Source organism: Phacochoerus africanus, chromosome 9, assembly GCF_016906955.1.
Source record: "Phacochoerus africanus isolate WHEZ1 chromosome 9, ROS_Pafr_v1, whole genome shotgun sequence".
NCBI lineage: Eukaryota > Metazoa > Chordata > Mammalia > Artiodactyla > Suidae > Phacochoerus > Phacochoerus africanus.
In genome coordinates, this window is record NC_062552.1 from 68764033 (window position 1) to 68785974 (window position 21942).

The 21942-nt window shown below is 36.0% G+C and overlaps 1 protein-coding gene across 5 annotated transcripts in view; it reads right to left on the minus strand.

Moving 5' to 3' along the window:
* Positions 1-21942, minus strand: part of ARHGAP5 (Rho GTPase activating protein 5) — a 138360-nt gene that overhangs the window by 73303 nt on the left and 43115 nt on the right. For all 5 annotated transcript variants that reach the window (XM_047795186.1, XM_047795188.1, XM_047795189.1 and 2 more), the window contains exon 2: positions 9280-13167. In XM_047795186.1, the coding sequence (XP_047651142.1) occupies positions 9280-12999 (3720 nt within the window). In that variant the 5' untranslated portion in view covers positions 13000-13167. The remainder of the gene's footprint in view (positions 1-9279; positions 13168-21942) is intronic.

The window sequence follows — 21942 nt, forward strand, 5'->3', positions numbered from 1 at the left end:
TAGCCATAACTCTTTTAAGAACTTAATTTCTCTCAGATATGAACAGTGATGGTCAATTAAATGACTGTCAAGAGATAAAGTGACATACACTAAAAATAAAAAGTAAACTTACCCTATAACTTATACATTCTGATACAGACAAACAGCAGTTCAACCTAGACATATTTTCACATATTTCATTACATTTGTATTTGGAATGGGCAATTTATAGATCTAGAGTAAATTCTAGTCACCCCTCTTGGGCTGAGAGTATTTTCAAAAGGGCATTTTACTTAACAAAGACCATGAGGTTCTAGAAGTCAGAAGTCAAATAATTCTAAACATAAGATTTACTATACTCTAAAGTATCTACCATATTAATGCCTTGGTATCAATTCACTATTACTAATACTAAATTTACATCTTGTGACTCAGTATACATATATAATTATCTCAAGTTTTTAAAGAAAACATACCATATTCTTCTTCCCTAAACAGGTTCCAAACCCTAGTATAATAGCTAAAGAAGCAGAATCTTCTAAGACACGATTTGATAAAGGGGTTAGTAAGAAGGGGAAAAATGTAGAGAAAATAATATGGACTGAAAAGAACATTTGGGAATACATTAGGTCTTGGCAAGTGTTAATATAATGAGGATGAAAAGATTCATGACCTAGAAACAAGAGAGGAAAACAACTTTTAAAGAAATGTAAAAGTGAAAAATCATCAGAATATCAACTTATTCTAAATGCACCATAAGATTCACCAAGTATTTTACTCTTTACTATCTAAATCAAGCTGACAACACTGAAAAGGATACTGAAGAAAAAACAAACTAGCTTAAATAAAGGTACACAACAGTTCATTGAATAGATGTGTTAAAAACTGGCAATTTTATCAATACAACTAAAATTCTCTCATTCAGTTTATTCTTTTATGTACTATATTTCAAGCACCTGCAGGTTATGAAATCAGTTCAGTTGGTCACAATACCTCTTTTTTTCATGGTAACAGACTAGAAAATCAAATTAACTTATAGTTAAGTATTGTTTTGTGAGATTTCCTTTACATAGAAATACTTATGTGTATAATGGGTTATGATTTAAGAAAATAATCCTCACTGACAGTTGCAAATCAAAAATGTCTTAGAGGTTTTGTTCTCACAACTAACACCAAACTCATTTTGGGGTATAGAACAAAAGACAAGTAAACATAAAGTCTTCTCTGATTGGTAAGAAGGAACAACTAAAGCCCACTTTTAAGAGAAACAGATCTCTGAGCTTTCCTTAGATGCTGGTAATGGCCAAAAGTTTTGTTTTTCCAGGTGTCCTAGAATCTGAGAAAATATTGCTAGACTGTGGCTTGTTCCCATGTTGGAATCAAGGAATGACGGTTAAAAAAAAAAAAATGAGGTTTAGAGAGAGAAAAAAAAAAGCAGACTCAGGAGCTCAGGAGGAAATTAATCCTGCTAATGGGATAAAGGACTATTCTGAAATGCAGCCGGAGAATACTGGGATATTTCAGGCCTGAAGCATGCTATAACAGCATTTATTGAGCACTGGTATGTGTCAGGAACTTGAAACAGATTGTTCCAATTTCTACTACAATTCCAAAGAGAAATACTGTAATTCCTAATTTACAGTGAGAGAATCAGCTAAGAAACATTAAGTCCCCGCTTCTTTGCCTCCCTACCTTTAAGGACCATCTTGCTACTTGGCCATTCAACACTGGCAGTTCTCCAAGGCTGTGTTAGGCACTCTGCATTCACTCCCTAGGTTATTTCATCTATTCCCATCTCTTCACTATCTTCTAAATATATCTCTCCAACTTGGATGTTTTCTCTGAGGACCCATATCTAACTGCCAATTTGACATCTCTACTTTAACTCTAAAAGTTTTAACCATTTCCCAACTCCAAACCTGGCAAATTTCCAATGCTCTATGTCAGGAACAGTGTCATCACTGATAAAGATGCACAAGCTAAAAACCAAAAAGATATCTTTCTTACCTCATTCATCGTATTCACCCTCCTCCCCATGCAATACATCATCAAATCTTATGAATATTAAGTCTCTCTCAAATCCATCCCATTCTATCCACTGCCAACATACTCCCACCCATTCCAACTACTCAAAACTTTAAACATGATTCACTTAAGACTAGTGAAATATGCCTACTGGTCTCTGCATCACTCAACCCATACTTCACAACAACAGCAAGTAATTTCAAATCCATTCCCACTGTAATTTTAATTTACTCTTAGGCTAAATAACAATTCCTAACAGTGCTAAAAAGATCTGAGTCTAGTCCCCACTCTCAAGTTTCTACTTACACTATTCTCTCTTGTAGATCAGGTGTCAGCAACCTATGGTCTAGAGGAGCAATCCAGCCTGCTGCCTAGTTTTGAAAACAACCATACTCATTCATCTATGTATTGTCCATGGCTGCTTTTGCATTACAACAGATATGAGAAGTTACAATAAAGGCTGTATTACCTTCAAAGTCTAAAATATTTATTATCTGGCTCTTACCAAAAGTTTGTCAACACTTGGCCTCAGATCAATGACTAGCCACAGTGACCTCCTTTAAGAACATACCATGTTCCTTCTTACCACATGCACATCCTATTCATTCAGCATGAAATATTCTTCCATCCACCCAACCACTCTCCTAGTTAAGACCTACTCATCAGATCTGACGAAATGACAAGTCTTGGGGAAGTCTTTACTCACTCTTAGACCAACATATCCCAATTCAGATTAGCCACATCTCAAGTGTTCAATACTTTCATGTGGCTTGGAAGAACAGCTCGAAGTCAGAGCTTGTGTGTTTGGGAGTTTTCTCTTCGACTGTATTGATCAAGGTCCATGTCTCTGGGCCAATACTACATTATCTGATAGAATAAGAGTATACATCATCACCACTCCACCTCTGCCTTCTTCTTCAGAAGTGTCCTGGCTGTATATTTGGATTTACTCTTTATTCTTCCACATTTGCATCAGAATGAATGTGAAATTTTTTGAAAACCTCTGACACTTTGAATGAAACCCCACTGAATCTAGAGATGTGCCTGAAGAGCAATAACTTCTTTATGATAATATATATTCATAGATAGGAAGGCAACAGCTCCCCATATTTCGGTCTTCTTTAATGTCTTAAGGTTAAAATTTTATACTTGTTCACACAGAGCTTTGCACATGATGTTATAATTACTCTAAGGCACCTGATAATCTGCCATGCTTTTGTAAATGTCTTCTATGATTGTTTTTTCTAGTTGTTTATTGGTGATATATAGAGATGCAAATGACTTGATTATTGATCTAACATGGAGCTACTTTGCTCTTTTACTAATACTAACCATTTACCTCCAGCTCCTTTTTGGTTTTTACATATACAATCATATCATCAACCAATAACGACAATTTTGTTTTCCCCTTTCCAATACCCATGCTTTAATTTCTTTCCTTATCTTATTGCTTTAACTAGAATCTCTATATAATATTGACTGGAAGTAGTGATGGTGTATACATCTTGCCTTGTTCTTGAGTGAAAAGGGAATTGAGGAGCTCCCATTGTGGTTCTGCAGTAATGAACCTGACTAGTAATCATGAAGATGTGGGAAAAATCCCCAGCTTCACTCAGTGGGTTAAGGATCTGGTGTTGCCATGAGCTGTGGTGTAGGTGGCAGATATGGCTCGGATCCTGCCTTGCTGTGGCCAGCAGCTACAGCTCCAATTTGACCCCTAGTCTGGGAAACTGCATATGCAGCAAGTGCAATCCTGGAAAAAAAAAAAGGAAAAAAGAAAGAATTCATTTCCCTAATTAGGATAAGGTCTATTATAGATTTTAATTATTTGCATATTTATAGATATCTTTTTCCAAGTAAGTTCTCATCTTCATAATTTAGTAGCTTTCTCATGAATTTGTTAAATTTTATCAAGTGCTTTTTATATACTGTTTTATCTTTCTTTTTTGCTATTATATATCTATAATCCCTATGTAAAACTCTTAAGATACATTTCAAATGATCATTGTGCAACTACAGATGTAATAAAAAATAAATAAAATAAAAAGAAAAATATTATAAAGAAAAATGCAAAGCTGTGATTTTTTCATACCAGATATTAATGTCCATAAAGAAAATTCTAATAAGCCTTAATAGACAGGGTTAGAGGATACAAGTTCAATAGACTGCATGGATTCAGAACAGGCCTCTGTCCCCAAGATGAGCCACTTAGGCTGGTGGATTTTTTTGAGCAAAGGCATCTGAGTCCCTTGGAGGTCAAGAGAAACTATGGGCCCTAACTAGAATTTAAACAGGGAATTTTTCCCAGACAAAAAGTTATTACCAGAGCTAACTTATCTAAGAAGGACCAATATCTAATTACCCAACACATGTTCTTCTTCTTACTGTCCTGTGAATTACCCTCTTGTCCCTAAGAGCTATCTATATACTTGAATTTACCTTTCTGTCTTTGAACCTCTCATGTATGTGAGATTCCTGTATATGCAAAATAAAATTTAATTTTCCTGTTTAAAAAAAAAATTTCAGTCAATTACCCATACTGTATAGCACAAAAAAAAAGTCTATTAAGTAACCCCAACAAACTGTGGGTCAGTAATCTGCACTCAAGTACACTAACATACTTGCAATGACTTACACGGATATTCACTCTAAGACAAACAGTGAAAACAAGACAAACAGCAGCCTTAAATATCAGTTCAAATCAGGTTTTGCTACTAAGAACAAGGTAAATTGAATTATGCTGCCAAGTTCTAAAAAAAAACTTTTGGTTTTCAGAGGTTACTGGATTTCAAAATTGCAGTCAAGGGTCTCTGGATCTGTATTCTATTTAGCATTTCTGCATATATACTCATAAGCAAAATAAGATTATAATTTTCCTTTTTTATATTATCCTTGACTGGTTCTGAAATTAAGACTAGATGACTTCAAATAATGAATTAAGGAATGTATTCTCCGATTCTTTTTATTTTCTGGATTTTAGAACACTGGATTGATCTGTTCCTTAAAAAGTCTCCTATAAAATTATTTAGGCCTGGTATTTTTGTGGCAAGATGTAACTACTACTTTATAATTTATTTAATAGCTACAGAATTATTCTTAGCTTTCTTGTCTAGGTAAATTATATTTTTCTAGGAGTTTAACTCTTTTAACTTTCAAATTTGACGACATAAAATTGTTATTATCTTATTAATCTGATCTATCTTAATTATATTCCCTTTCTCATTCTCAGTGTTTATTTACACCTTGTCTTTTTATCTGATCAATCTTGCCAGATGTTTGTTTTGTCTATTTTTCTAGTCTTCTAAAATAATAATCTTTTAGCTTTGCTGATTTCTCATTTGGTCTCCATACCTCTATCAATTTAAAACTGAATGTGACAGCCTACAGAATGGGAGAAAATATTTGCAAATGATGCAACAGAGAAGGGCTTAATCTCCAAAATACATAACTTATACAACTCAACAAAAAAATAAACAACCCAATCGAAAAAATGGGCAGAAGATCCAAATAGACATATCTCCAAAGAAGACACAGAAATAGGTATTTCTCCAAAGAAGACATACGGATGACTAGTAGGCACATGAAAAGATGCACAACATCACTAATTACTAGCAAAATCAAATCAAAACTACAATGAGCTACCACCTCACACCAGTCAGAAAGGCCATCATTAATAAGTTTACAAATAACAAATGCTGGTGAGTGTGAAGAGAAGGGAACCCTCCACTGTTGGTGGGAATATAAGCTAGTACAACCATTATGGAAAGCAGTATGAAGGTTCCTCAGAAAACTAAAAATAGAATTACCACATGATCCAGCAATCCCACTCCCAGGCATATATCCAGGCAAAACTCTAATTCAAAAAATATATATGTACCCCAATGTTCACTGCAGCACCATTCACAATAGCCAAGACATGGAAATAACCTAAATGTCCATCAACAGATGACCTAGATTAAGATATGATACATACAAAGCTACAGGAATCAAGACAGTGTGGTACTGGTACCAAAACAGACATACAGACCAATGGAACAGAACAGAGAACCCAGAAATAAATCCAGACATCTATGGTCAATTAATCTTTGACAAAATAGGCAAGAATATCAGATTGGATTAGGAAGATGTGGTATATATACACAATGGAATACTACTTGGCCATAAAAAAGAACAAAAAATAATGCCATCTGCAGCAATATGGATGGAACTAGAGACTTTCATACCAAGTGAATAAGTGAGAAAGAGAAAGACAAATACCATATGGTATCACTTATGTCTGGAATCTAATATATGGCACAAATGAACATTTCCACAGAAAAGAAAATCATGGACATGGACAACAGACTTGTGGTTGCTAAAGGAGACAGGGAGGGAGTGGGATGGATGGGGAATTTGGGGTTAATAGATGCAAACTATTGCCTTTGGAATGGATAAGCAATGAGATCCTGCTTTATAGCACTGGGAACTATATCTAGTCACTTATGATAGAGCATGATAATGTGAGAAAAAAGAATGTATACATATGTGTGTGACTGGCTCATCTTGCTGTACAGTAGAAAATTGAGAGAACACTGTAAACCAGCTATAATGGAAACAATAAAAATCATTATAAAATTTAAAAAAACAAGATTTTTTTTCCTGCACCACAGTTTGAAATTGCTGATCTAGATTATAAGTCCAATCTTGAATTTTCACTTTGATTCAGATACAGAAAAAATTCAAAGACTACATTTTAAAATTATGCAACATCTCCCTTTATCTATACAGGCTATGCCTTCTAGTCTACTTTTTCAAAATCAAAATTCTAGAATTTCCCAATCTTAAAAAAAGAACATGTGGTATATATATGCAATGGAATACTACTAAGCCATAAAAGGGAACAAAATAATGCCATTCACAGCAACATGGATGCAATCAGAGATTATCATACCAAGTGAAGTAAGTCAGAAAGAGAAAGACAAGTACCATATGATATCATTTATATGTGGAATCTAAAATATGGTACAAATGAATATGGTGCAAATCAGAAACAGACTCACAGCCACAGAGAACAGACTTGTGGTTGCCAAGGGGGAAGGGGAGTGCAATGGACTGGGAGTTTGGGGTTAATAAATGCAAACTATATACATTTAGAATGGATAAACAAAGTCCTACTGTGCAGCACTGGAACTATATCCAATCTGCTGGGATAGACCATGATGGAAAAGAATAAAAAAAAAAATACACACACAACTGCATCACTTTGCTGACAGCAGAAACTGGCACAACACTGTAAATCAACTATTTTTTAATTAAGAAAAATTTTTTAAAACCCCAAATATCAGCCTGCTAGCTAGACTACCTAATGCCAGTCTCCTCCCTACTTGGAATCTGAAGTCCAACACAATTTCCTTATGCTTAGGCTCTACCTTTGGATTTAAACTAGCTCTTTGTTTTAGCAGCCTCTTTATAAATACAGTAATATTTCAAGATATCCTGAACTGGGACAGTTTCCTAACATATCTAACTTGCTTAGTCACAATTCAATGCCTTTGTACAAATGACTTTCTCCACCTAAAACAGCTGTTTTCCTTCCTCAAATCCAATCAAAATACTCAAAACTGATGATTTACCTTTTCCATGAAATTTTGGGAAACTAACCCTATGGTGATCTCTCATCTTGTATTCTCTTTATATCTGAACAATACTATCACAAAATAGTGTAGATACTTTTTTATTTAACCGATTTACTACATGCCGAGTACTTACATCTAAATAATATGAACTTATTTCCTATAGCAGCCCTGGGAAGTATGATTATCTTCAATTTCCTAGAAGGGGGTAGGAGGAAGTTACATAGCTACAGAGCTAGTAAGCTGATTCAAATCCTAGCAATCTGGCTCTAAACCAGGTGCTCTTAACTATTATTACACTTTGCTTCCTTAAATTGCTCCAGTAGGACTTTTCTAACCCTGACCAATCAGAGGGTACTGTCTTTCAAACTAACATTTAAGCTTTCTAAAGGATGCACATATTCCATTTTTTATATCCTTCGACAGCTTTTTGTACAGACTTAAGCATTTACCAGGTTTTTAGTGAATGCCTACAGAACTGACACAGAAGACGACTTATTAAGTCCAGCTTACATTATGAAAATAATTTTTGGGCTAAGCTGCATTTAAATGCTCCAGCCTTCCTATAATGCTTAAAGGACAAATACCACGAAAAACTATTAAATAAATGATTACCCTTGGATAGACCCAAGGCATTTCACTGTTCATACACAAATAAAAAGCCCTAAAATATAACTGCAGCACAAAACACCTATGAAACTACACTGTAACCTGTTTTATCTTTTTAAGATCAGAGGTCCAAACATTTAAGTGACTCCAGATATTATAGCATATGAATCTAAAATTTAAATCAATGTTATCCAGGCATATCTTGGAGATACTGTGGGTCCAGTCCCAGACCACAACAAAGCAAATTATCAAGATTAAGTCAATCACATAAATTTTGTGGTTTCCTAGTACATGTAAATGTTATGTGTACACTATACAACAGTCTATTAAAGTGTGCAAAAGCGTTGTTTAAAAAAAAAAATGTATGCCCCTTAATTTAAAAATATTTATCGCTAAAATATGCTAACCATCATTTAAGCCTTCAGCAAGTTGCAATCCTTTTGCAATAGTAACATCAAAAATCACTGATCACCGTAACAAACATAGCAATAATTAAAATGTTGGGAATACTGCAAGAGTTGCCAAAACATAACAGAGACAAGAAGTAAGCAAACGCTATTGGAAAAATGGTGCTGGTGAAGACTTGCTTGTTCAATTTGTTTTAAAAAAAAAGGCAGAATCTGAGAAGTACAATAAAGCAAAGTGCAATAAAACAAAGTATGCTCATATATCAAATTAATACTGTGAAACTGCTAAGTCAGAAGGGAAGAGAGATGCTTAGACAAACAAAAAACGAAATCACTCTATATCTGAGTTTCTGTTTAGAGAAGACATGTATTCACCTAGAACTTTTATGCTGAAGAATACGAAGTCAAACTTCTACTCCAAATAAGATAAAACACAAGTAAACAAAATGCAATAAAACAGCTGACAAAAATTAATCTGCCCTCACAAAATATTCAGAAAAATTTTAAAAGCTGTTAATTATATTTACTGAATGACATAAAGAAGCCTAAGTTCTCACTGATGTCAAATCCATTATCTTCAAAAAAATATTTTTAAAGTCAAAAGAAAACATCTTTACAAAATGTTACTAACCATAAATTAAACTTACCTTTTTATCTTCTTTTACTTTGTGGGTTTTCTTCTTCAATTTCTTATCATCTAACTCCTGGTCTGAAGTGATTGCAGGATTATCAATACCACCTTTCCAAGTTTCAACAGGAGAAAGAAGCGGATCTTCTTCGCTTCCACGATGTCTTCCTTTTCTCTTTGTTTTAGAAGTGGGGAAAGCCTCATCATCACTTGCATCTGAATGTGTTCTTCTGTAGTATGACTTGGCTTTACTAAACAGGGTCTTAGATTTATACTTGTATTTTGAAGGCCTCCGTTCCCCATGACTTTTTGAGGTTCTATCAGAAAATCCATTTTCTTCATCTCCTTGGGTGTTATTTACAAATGAGTTTCGAATTTTAATAATGCGATTCTGGCTATCATCTGGAACAACATATATCTCATCAGAATAGCCCTTCTGTTTGAAAATTGTGTCAATGGGTTCCGAATAGTTATCTGAAGGATCCATATCTTCAGGATGTGCCAAAGGCACCCGAGAAGTCTGTTTTCTTGGATTTTTACCAATACCAGCTTCGATTGTTTTTAAAAGGTTTGGATCCAATTTTTTCACGTTTGTCTTAGGTACAACTGGTTTAGGTTTAATAGGTGGAGGCACTTTATGGTTGCGTTCATGGTCATGACAGTTTGGGGTGCTGTGAATAGGATATTCATTTCCTTCCAAATCTAATCTGTATCTGGAACGGTCACTAGGTGTTGGAAGCAACTGCACATCATCCCCAATTGGACTATAAGGAGGTGGTGCTTCTGTATCATCATCTGAATCAGGGTAGTTGTTATAGGGAAAACAGTCTCTGGGAGATGGTAGGAAAACATCCTCACTTTGATGGGTTGATTCCCTTGTATTATCAGATAAATAGGAATTTTCTATCATATTTTTTTTCTCAAGAACATCACTGAAAAACAGCGTAAAGACCTCAGTTTGCCGATGATACTGAGATAAAGAATACAGTGCTGTAAATTTAGCAGTGATCTCAGTTGCGATGTGTTCTCCTTCAGTCATTAACTCCTTGATGGCCTCATTTTCAAAAAAGTCAGCTTGGCTGTCAGTAACTGCCACCAGTTGTACAGGAATAGTGTCCTGAACTTCTGATAGAAATGCTCGAAGCATTCCCATTGATGCTTTTCGTTTGGCAGAATAAACTAATATATACCCATGAACAAGTTCATCTTTCCTCACTCCAATTGAGGAATGGTATGATAATATTGTGATCTGTATTCGTCTCCTTTTTTCACCAATGATTTTATCAAGCATTAGAGAATTATTCTGTCCAGCTTGAGCAGCACTACAAGAATGAGAATCGAGGAAGGGTGAAAGAATAAGATCCACACTAAATGGATCACCACACATGGCACACATGACAATTCTCAAGTCAGCTTCTGATACATCCTTATTGGTGGGAACTGGGCTCACCACATCTAAATTATGTTTAACTGATTCTAATACTCCTCTTAGAGCTTGCTTTATTTGGGTTTCATTAAATTTACGAGGATATGTACCAGCAGGTACATCTACAAAAGGACACTGTAACTTGTTTGCCAACTGTTGCCCTTGGTGCCTGAGAATTGGTAGATTCTTGCTAATAGAATCTCTCTGATTAGCAAGAATTAATGTAAATGGAAGGTTAGCCATATACTTATCTTTTCTGATCTGAGACGCTTCAGTTCTTATTTTTCCAATAAATTCCCCAATAAAATTCAGTGACTCAATGGAATTAAATACACAGAAGCACCCATGTGGTTTAAAGGCAGCAGTCCACAACTGACTTAAAAAGTAAGGCGACTTGGCATCAACTGGCCGAAGATCGAGTTCATAAATTTTTCCATCTAAGGTATACTCATCATCAGTGGATTGTGTCCTTATTTCATTTGCTAGTTCTTGGGCAAGGCCATCCTTCCCTAAAATGAAAAGGTTAACTTTATCTATATTGGTACTATCATGATACAAACGTAAGCGGCCATGATCCAACTGTAAAAGACTACTAGCGAGTAACTGTTCCACTTTAATGTCTGTGCAGTTTTGGCCACTAAGACATGTTTCTTTAGTAGGATGATAAACAAATCCTATATGTTTAAGTAGAAGAGATTCCCTATCAGGTGCAAGTTTCTGTAAAGCTTTATATCTAGGTTCTTCACTCAAAACTGTATGAATTTCACTCATTTTATCTGAACTAGGTGTTGCATTAAGATCTAAATCATAAAAAAGTTCAGAATGCTCAAAAAGCATTTCCTGAAACTCTTCTTTGGCTTTTTCAACTATTTCTCGCTGATGCCTACCATACACCTCTTTACTGTCAGTCTCAGTGATATACTTGAAGGCTTCATCCTCCATAACAAAGCACATAACTTCTTCCCAGGGTTGCCCAGGTGAAATGAACTGAATTTTTTCCAAAGTCTTCTTGAATTTTTCCTTCATTTCTACCCTCCTCTTCTCTGATATTAGATGTTGTACATGGTTCTGATAGACTTTTTCAGCTTCTAAAGTGCTCAGGAGGTCAAACGGGATCCGTCTATCATTAATTTTGTCTATATGGTCAGTTTCATCCCAGGGTGTTTTTTCTAGCACCACAAAACATAACTGAAAATCTGATCTCTTTTCCATTAATTTCAAAGCTTCTGACCAATTCAAATGTTCAATTTCTTCTAGATTTGGCAAAAGAGTGTTAAAAGCTCTTGGTAAAGTATTTATATATTCTTCTCTCCTTTTTCTTATATGTTCCTGTTTAAGTTGTTCTATATGTTTTGAGAATGTATTTCTGGCCTTTCTTGTTCCCTCTAAGTTGATATATTCTTCATAATCAGGATGATTTTTTAATTTGTTACTAACAGTTTTCCAAGTTGCATGATAATCTCTCACAGTTTGCACAAGTTTTTCAAACTTATCTGTTGCTGTGACAACAAGTTGTCTCTGTGTTTTATAAGCATCCAGATAGGGAATAATTTTAGGCTTGCCACGAGTCTTATCCAACATTTGTACCAGTGCAGCAAAACATGTCTCAACGTTGACATTAAATCTTGCTGATGTTTCCACTACAAGAAGGTTCTTTTTGTTTGAAGCAAATGCCTGAACTTCTCTCAGATAATGATCCACACATTCATCACATTTAGTTGCTGCTATTATTACAGGTTTTTTCGATTTTGATAGTTGGACAAAAAGGTTGTTCACAAATTTAAGTTGATCATCAAACTTCCTATTGCATCCCTGACTTACATCAATGCACAATAAAAATCCATCTACACTGAGCTTCCCTTCAGGCATTTGTTTCTGTTCAAAGTCTTGCTCCAAGCCTAGCTGATCAGTGCAAATATACATTAGCTTTTCTGCTGACTGCAACTTAGAAGCAGCTGCACGTTTTATATATGGTTGCAAATTCGTACTCCGATGAGGCAAGAAAGTCTGGTCATCAATGAACTCAGTCTGTTCAATGACATGAATTCTGCATTCTACTCCATCTTCACCACTTTGTGTTATGTCACCCCAATACAGAAAATGATCATTGTTTACTACTCGTCCTCCAAAGTCAATGGTGCTAAGCACAGAAGTATGCTCTGGATAATATTCATCTGCTTTTGAGCGTACAAATCTATTGCACAAACAAGACTTTCCAACTCCACAGTTACCTTTGTCTTTTTCAGTCCCAGAGAGTCCAACTACACTGATAGTATAGGATGGGGGGCGAGGCTCTTTGTTTTTTGCCATCATAACTCTCTTGTCATGTCTCTATATTCATAAAGATAACCAGATATACTTCTCATTCTGAAAATAAAATAATCTCAAAATACAGATCCCAAATTTCAGAACTGTATTTGGTTCTTTGTATTTCCCTCATTTCTGTGCAGAAAGGTCTTCAAGATTGTACGGATCATCTTCCTAGAAAGAGGAAAAAAGGAGACATCTTAATCCTGAACACATGTTGAATTATGTACATATTAAAAATGTTCATAACAAAGCATCAGGCAAGTTAACAATGCTACATGTATTTTAAGAAATCACCAAAGACTGTTTATGATTTACTGTTACAAATGAAAGATGACCTCAAAATTTAAGGCAAATCCAACAATTAAAACAACTAAATACAAATTTTAATGTGATATCACAAACTTTACGATAAACCCCTATTAACCAAATGTGCATTTTGTTTCTATTCCTTCCTATGAGTCTGAGGAAACTAGTCCTTTCCCCTCCCTCAATTTTCCTGCCTTCTCTGACTAGAGGCTATTTTTGATGATAACTAAAACATAATAGTTGCCTTAACAACTCACTTTCAATTTTAAAAACCCATCTGCTTTCTATCACATGGGTCCTCAAAATTTGTTTCCTAAACCATAATTTCATATGAATTTAGCAAAATTTTAGAATTTAAAAAAATTTTCAATGTTTCAACACACTCCTGTGAAATCTATCAAATTTTATAATCAAAACCAATTAAAGATATCCATATACTTAAATAAGGAAACAGAAATAAATGAACAGTTAAGAAAAATAATGATGGTATTTAACTAGATCAATGGCTTCCCAAACTATCTAAAGTAAAGGATAAATTTCAATTTCATATCTGGGAGTCAATTTTTAAAAACACTATGTGAGTTCCCACTGTGGTACAGTGGAAACAAATCCAACTAGTATCCATGAGGACTTGGGTTCAATCCCTGGCCTCACTTAGTGGGTCAGGGATCTGGCACTGCTGTGAGCTGCGGTGCGGGTCGCAGATGCGGCTTGGATCCTGTGTTGCTGTTGCTGTTGCTGTGGCTGTGGTGTAGGCCAGCAGCTGCAGCTCTGAATCGACCCCTAGCCTGGGAACTTCCATATGCCAAAGGTGCAGCCCTAAAAAGCAAAATAAATAAATAAACAAACACACTATGAATGAGATCTTTAAAAAAAAAAAATCTAGGCCCCAATTTCTTATTAGGCTCAAGAGACATAAAAGCTAAAGAATTTTAAGATTACATGTTTGAGACAATCTTTTAGAATTATTTGATACACCAGCCAACATCAACCTTTAAGAACTGCAAATAATTTAATTTAGATTATCTGTGTGGAAGCAATGAATCAGACTTATAAAGGTTTTATTTAGGGATTCTTCACATTCTTTTGAGGTTGAATTAAAAGCAATTCATCATTTCTACCACATAAAAATCTCACAAGGAAAATATCCAGTCATGTACATCAAAATATGTGAAAATTATCTTCAATCCAGACAAAAATAAAAGAATATAAAGACTATTAGAAAAAAAATAAGTTTAAAAAAAAAACCAACTCACTACCTGCCCCATATAAACAGCATTTCCACTACCCTCAAAACTACACCTATTTACTTATTTCTTTTTTTTATTTTGTCTTTTTTGCCATTTCTTGGGCCACTCCCGTGGCATATGGAGGTTCCCAGGCTAGGGGTCTAATCATAGCTGTAGCCACCGGCCTACACCAGAGCCACAGCAACGCAGGATCCGAGCCTCGTCTGCAACCTACACCACAGCTCATGGCAACGCTGGATCCTTAACCCACTGAGCAAGGCCAGGGATTGAACCCGCAACCTCATGGTTCCTAGTCGGATTCATTAAACACTGTGCCACCACGGGAACTCACCTATTTAGATTATACTCCAAACGTCTATGCTAACAACTAACGGTAGAGAGAGATAGTTCTTATAATTTAAAATTCTAATATTTCTAGTATAATAATAATTAAAAATAAAATTTCAGATTTATTCTTATTTTAAGTTTATCCTATCAGCCTCAACCAAATATTAATTTTAACAATATCAGAGCATGATAATGTGAGAATAAGAATGTATATATGTATGTGTGACTGCGTCACATTGCTGTACAGTAGAAAACTGACAGGACACTGTAAACAAGCTATGATGGAAAAAAATAAAAATTGTTAAAAAAAATTTTTTAACAATATCAGCCATGTGATATTTAAACAAAATACTCTGCTGGCCTAAGCCACAGTCACAGCAACATAGGATCCAAGCTGTGTCTGCGACCTACACCACAATTCACTACAACGCTAGATCCCCAACCCACTAAGCAAGGCCAGGGACTGAACCCACAGCCTCATGGATACTAGTCAGATTCATTTCCAATGCACCACAATGGAAAACTCCTCAGCTCGCTTTCATAATAAATAAAATATGACCATGTTGAGAAGCAACATTAGTAGAAAACCATGGATAAATAGAAATGATTTCAAATTTCACTCACATTACTTACTAATTTGATAATAGTAAAGCCCTAACCCTCTTGAAACATGGTTCTCCCATCTATAAAATGGGCTGATGGGAGTTCCCTTTGTGGCTCAGCAGTTAACGAACCTGACTAGGATCCATGAGGATGTGGGTTTGTTCGATCCCTGGCCTTACTCAGTGGGTTAAGGATCTGGTATTGCTGTGAGCTGCAGTGTAGGCAGTAGACACAGCTTGGACTCCCTGTTGCTGTGGTTGTGGCGTAGGCTGGCAGCTGTAGCTCCGACTGATCCCTAGCTTGGGAACTTCCATATGCTGCAGGTGTGGCCCTAAAAAGCAAAAAAAAGGTGGGGGGGGGGGCCTGCCTATCTATACAAAATTTTTTTTTAATGTTAAGTGTCTAGCAAATAGAAAATGCTTAATAAATATTAGTTCTGGGTGTTTTGTTTTTTCTTTCTTTTTAGGGTCACATCTGTGGCATATGGAAGTTCTCAGGCTAGAGGTCAGGTCAGAGCTACAACTGCCAGCCTACACCACAGCCACAGCAACGCAGGATCTGAGCTGTATCTGCGACCAACACCACAGCTCACACCATGATGGATCCTTAATCCACTGAGCAAAGCCAGGGATCAAACCTGCAAACTTATGGTTCCTAGTCGGATTCCACTGCACCACAAAGGGAACTCTCTTAGCTCTGTTTTTTAAATTTGATTCTTGGAAATAAGGAAGCTGTTCAAGATTTATAAAAAATGATGTAATCAGACTGGTGACTTAAGTATTTATCTGGGAGCAGTATATATAATAACCAGCAGTGTAAGAAATTAAGGAATCCCACCCAATCCTATTAACTCTTATGAAGTAAGTTTTTAAAAATCTTAATGTGATCAAATTGTATATTTTCACTTAGCACTAAGTTTAACATTCTTTACCTAAACTGCATAAAAGAACAATTAGACTACTTTATGGATATTTACCAAAAAGAAAACAGTGATATAATTGGATAACAAAACTGTAACAATGATAAAAAGGGAAATCAGTTTGTGAAAATAGCAGTGATTCCACAACTAACAATTAAGAAAAAAATTTAAAACAGTAGAATGCAAGGTCTATCCTTCTATCTCACTAGATATGCAAAAAACTGCAAAAGATATCCTTTTAAATGTATATCAAAAGAAAACGTAACTAATTAAACACTGGAAATACATATAGGTTTTTATAATCTTCAGTAAACAAACATTTATTCTGAAAACTAAGAGTAGTTCAAAGAAGAGTTAAGACTGCCCCTGCTCTGCAGCTTGAGACACAAAGTTATTAACAGAAATATCAACAATTCAATGTTGTATGAACCTGAAAAATTACAGAATATTTTCAACTACAAATCTAATCCTTGTCATAACAGCCACATCTTCACTAATATTTTTTACATATACTTATCCAAACACATTAAAAGATTAATTTCTGCTCTCCTAGGGAATAAACCTCAAAAGCCTGAGATACTTCTCTAACCATAGTTAAAAAGAGTAGAAACAAAAACACTATCGCAAAATGAGTTTTATAATTTCAGAAAGAAAAAGACCTTAAAAGTAAAGGAATATGAGTAGAGGCATGAAGTCATTACCCTTTCATTGATCACTGAAAACTGGAAGGCTTTTCATCTAACAGAGAAATAAAACTCAATATATTGAGCATAATTTTAATACTGAGGCCTCAATAATCCTGATTAATTTGTTAGTAGCAGTTTCTACACTGCGAATATTAAGTGTAAATTAAAAATAAGGTGGCTCTGGAGTTCTCATTGTGGTTCCGACATAGTGTCTGTGAGGAGACAGGTTCAATCCCTGGCCTCACTCAGTGGGTTAAGGATCTGGCGTTGCCACAAGCCGTGGTGTAGGTTGCAGATGTGGCCTGGATCTGGCATTGCCAGGGCTGTGGTGTAGGCTGGCAGCTCCAGCTCCAATTCAACCCCTAGGCCTAGTAACTTCCATATGCCACATGTGAGGCCTTTAAAAAAAAAAAGAAAGAAAAAAGGTAGTTTTGTGTGACATTTATGTGAATTTCCACACCAAATTCACTGTAAACTACCAATTAGACAGTGAGGAACATCCATGTCCTCCTTTCTAACAATGCTCTCATGCAGGCTACCTGCTGGTATTCTGAAGTCAGATCCACAACTTATGTCATGAATCACCATATAGTGATTTTCACATTCTGGTGGGAAAATTTACATAGGGGTGGGAAAGAATGCTATGCAAATAAATAGTTGCTCTCTCCTTCCAACTTTTCATCAGAGCAGTACCTTCTTTATCTTATTTATAGGTTTACTTAACTCAGAAATTTTAGTTTAAAAGGGTTTTCAGGAGTTCCTTGGCAGCCCAGCAAGGTTAAGAATCCGGTGTTGTCACTACTGTGGCTCTGGTTACTACTGTGGCGTGGGTTCGATCCCTAGCCTGGGAACTTCTGCATGCAGCACCTCACCCCACAAGACTGCTTTCAGATTTTTAAGTTTGAGAAATCCTAGACTAGAAAAAATTGTCATTACCTTGTCCTCAAAAAGATTTTGCCATTTGTTTGGGTGAGTATGGCATTACCACCTCATGGGACAAAGACAGCTCTCATGAGATTGGCTATAATAGGTTATTAGGAAATTTACTTTCAGACACTTGGATAGTTTATACATACATTAATTATTCACTGGCCTTCAATATCCAAGTCAAAATTGCCCTCCATTAGCTAACCAATGTAATTTTTCTTCTGTGGTGAGAAAAAAAGAATGCCTTCTGTTTTTTTGTGTGTTCCCACTAATAAGCTGATGGCCAATGTCTATATGGCTGTTTCATTTGAAAATTCCTTTCAAATATGTTTAATGGTAATATATGACTATGTCAATCCATACATCTTATTTTTGATATAGCCTTATTTTCATATAATCTATTTTCTCATAACATCTAGTATCATGCTTATTTTTGCTCAAGAAATCAAGACAAAAGCAACAATTACCTACTCAAATTTGTAAGGTTATGACGAGTCTCTTAATCACCAATCTTATACTCTCTTAAGCATTAATGATGCTTTTAATAATCTGCAACAGTTTCTCATTCTGCCTTTAAGATTACCTTATAAACAAAATTTTACTCCAAAAAACATTTAGATTAAGTATCCTTACAGAAATTAATGACTATAATTTTGAGTGGAATTATCCTACATTTGCAGAAATGAAGCAGCTATCGCTACAACTAAGTTTTCTAAGACATTTAAAGCCATTCAAACTTAACATGCTCTTTTCAAAGGAGTTTCAATAACATGAAATGACTTTCTGCCAAAAACAATTTTTTTTAAGTTCTACAAAGACTGTAAGAAACTGAAAATATTCTTAGTAATTCTGCATTTAAACTAATTTTCTTTGTTTTGTATCTTTTTACCAACTGTTGCACTCATTAATAAAAAATACACTTTTGGAGTTCCCGTCCTGGCGCAGTGGTTAACGAATCCGACTAGGAACCATGAGGTTGCGGGTTCAGTCCCTGCCCTTGCTCAGTGGGTTAACGATCCGGCGTTGCTGTGAGCTGTGGTGTAGGTTGCAGGCGCAGCTTGGATCCTGCGTTGCTGTGGCTCTGGTGTAGGCCGGTGGCTACAGCTCCGATTCAACCCCTAGCCTGGGAACCTCCATATGCCGCGGGAGCGGCCCAAGAAATAGCAACAACAACAAAAGACAAAAGACAAAAAAAAAATACACTTTTAAAAATACTTGACACTTTTAAGTTATTATACTGTGTCAGGAAACTCCTAACAGCCCTATCTTCAAGATACATCCAGAATTTATTGCTTTACACTACCTTTATTGCTATAACTCTGATCTCTAGCTCTGGATTATTCTAAAGCCTTCTTTCTAAACTAATTTCTCTGCTTCCACTCCTGCTCCCAGTCCTCAGTCTGTTCATAGAGCAGCCAGAATATTCCCTTTAAAACGAAGGTCAGTGTCTATCGTTCTTTTGATTGAAACTCTCCAGTGGCTCCTAAAGTAAAAGAACCAAGTCCTTTCAAAGGCTTACTACGAAATCTACCTTTCCAACCCCTACTTTTTTGTTGTTGTTGATCCCAGGCTAGGGGTCGTGTCGGAGCTGTAGCCACCGGCCTATGTCAGAGCCACAGCAACGCTGGATCTGAGCCGTGTCTGCAACCTACACCACAGCTCATGGCAACACCGGATCCCTAACCCACTCAGCAAGGCCAGGGAACGAACCCGAAACCTCATGGTTCCTAGTCGGATTCATTAACCACTGAGCCACAAGGGGAACTCCCTAACCCCTACTTTCTAACCTACCCTCGAACTACTCTCTCCATTCTCATTTGATTCCAGTCAGTGAGCAACACTGAATTGTTGTTCAACAAGCTAAACATGTTCCTATCTTTGCAGTTACTCTTCCTAATACTCTCCAAATTCCCCCTTGCTTATTCTTTATCCTAACTATACAACTTACTTCTATATTGTCATTTACTCTACCGTCTCCCCACTCCATTCCAGATTTTATACAGATATAAAAAGGCACAAATCTGTTTATTCCATCATCAGATCCAAGAACCTAGAAAAGTTACTCAATAAGTGCATGAATCCTAATAAATATTAAAGTCAAATGTTCTTAATTCTGTGGTTATAAAAAAAAAAGTAAAGAGGTTAGGTTAATTAAATAAGCACTGTGATTTGTTAATCTAAAGATTTTCTAAAGCTATTCATGGAGGAAATATGCATATACTCAAGGACCCCAAATTTTTTCTCAAAAATTAAGTCCTCAGGAGTTCCCGTCGTGGCGCAGTGGTTAACGAATCCGACTAGGAACCATGAGGTTGCAGGTTCCATCCCTGCCCTTGCTCAGTGGGTTAAGGATCCGGCGTTGCCATGAGCTGTGGTGTAGGTTGCAGACGCAGCTTGGATCCTGCGTTGCTGTGGCTCTGGCGTAGGCCGGGGGGGCTACAGCTCTGATTTGACCCCTAGCCTGGGAACCTCCATATGCCGCGGGAGCGGCCCAAAGAGATAGCAAAAAGACAAAAAAAAAAAAAAAAATTAAGTCCTCAGGAGTTCCCGTCGTGGCACAGTGGTTAACGAATCCGACTAGGAACCATGAGGTTGTGGGTTCAGTCCCTGCCCTTGCTCAGTGGGCTAAGGATCCGGCGTTGCCATGAGCTGTGGTGTAGGTTGCAGACGAGGCTCGGATCCCGTGTTGCTATGGCTCTGGTGTAGGCCGGTGGCTACAGCTCCGATTCAACCCCTAGCCTGGGAACCTCCATATGCCGCGGGAGCGGCCCAAGAAATAGCAACAACAACAAAAAGACAAAAGACAAAAAGAAAATTAAGTCCTCAGAATACTGACTACCTATGATCCATTAAGTAACAGGCATGCCTCAGAGGTACTGCAGGTTTGGTTCCAGGCCTCCACAAGAAAGCAAATATCACAATAAAGCTGGTCACATGAATTTTTTGGTTTTTCACTACGTATGAAAGTTATGTTTATACTATACTGTAATCTATTAAGTGTGCAATACTGTTATGTCTTTAAAAATGTATGTAACTTAAAAATGCTATTGGACTTGTTCTACACAGGATTGCTAAAAAACTTACAATGTGTAAAAAAAAAAACGCAGTATCTGCAAAGTGCAGTAAAATGAAGTGTGCCTGTATTCAGCCAAAATAATCATCTAATTTTAATTTTTGACACAAAATTTTTTTAAATCACAAATATTTATTATAGGAATCACATTTCAAAGACCTAATTACACAAAAGAAGCAGCTTTATAATTACATGCACCATCTTCTTTAAGTCAAATAAGATAACATCCCTTAAACAGAAGACAGATCCAAGCCCAAAGATTACTATGTATCCCACAATCTTAGGAAAACTTAGCGAGAATAGTTTGAGAATAAAAACATCAACTGTATACTAAGAGAAGAATATGGCTTAATATTGTCTTAAAATGTTACTTTTCTTAATGTTGCTAATTCTCAATGACAAATTCATGCTGTAAAAAATTAGAAGAGGAAATGAAAAAGCCATTTTAACATATGAGATAGTTAAGTAATTAAATAATGTTAACACCTGCAGAAGAGTCAATCATATTCTGAATTTTCTTTGACCAAGTCTGTATCACATAAGCACACAATCTAAAGGTTGAAAGGAAGGCTAAAGTCATCACTCCTATGAATTAGTCTTTATGGATCTTGGTAGGATTCAGGATAAATTGTTAGGATGGAGTTTTGTTTTTGTTTTTGTTTTACCATACTCTCAGCACTCAGATCAGTGCCTGACACACAATGGGTGCTCAAGTAATTGATGAATGAATGAATCGATCTCCAGTCTCAGATCCAAAACCACTGGACAATCTTGAAGTCACATTTGTAGTCACAATTAACAAAAATCACATGCTATTATAGGTCTATTAAGGTCTAGCATAGTAGAATATTCTAA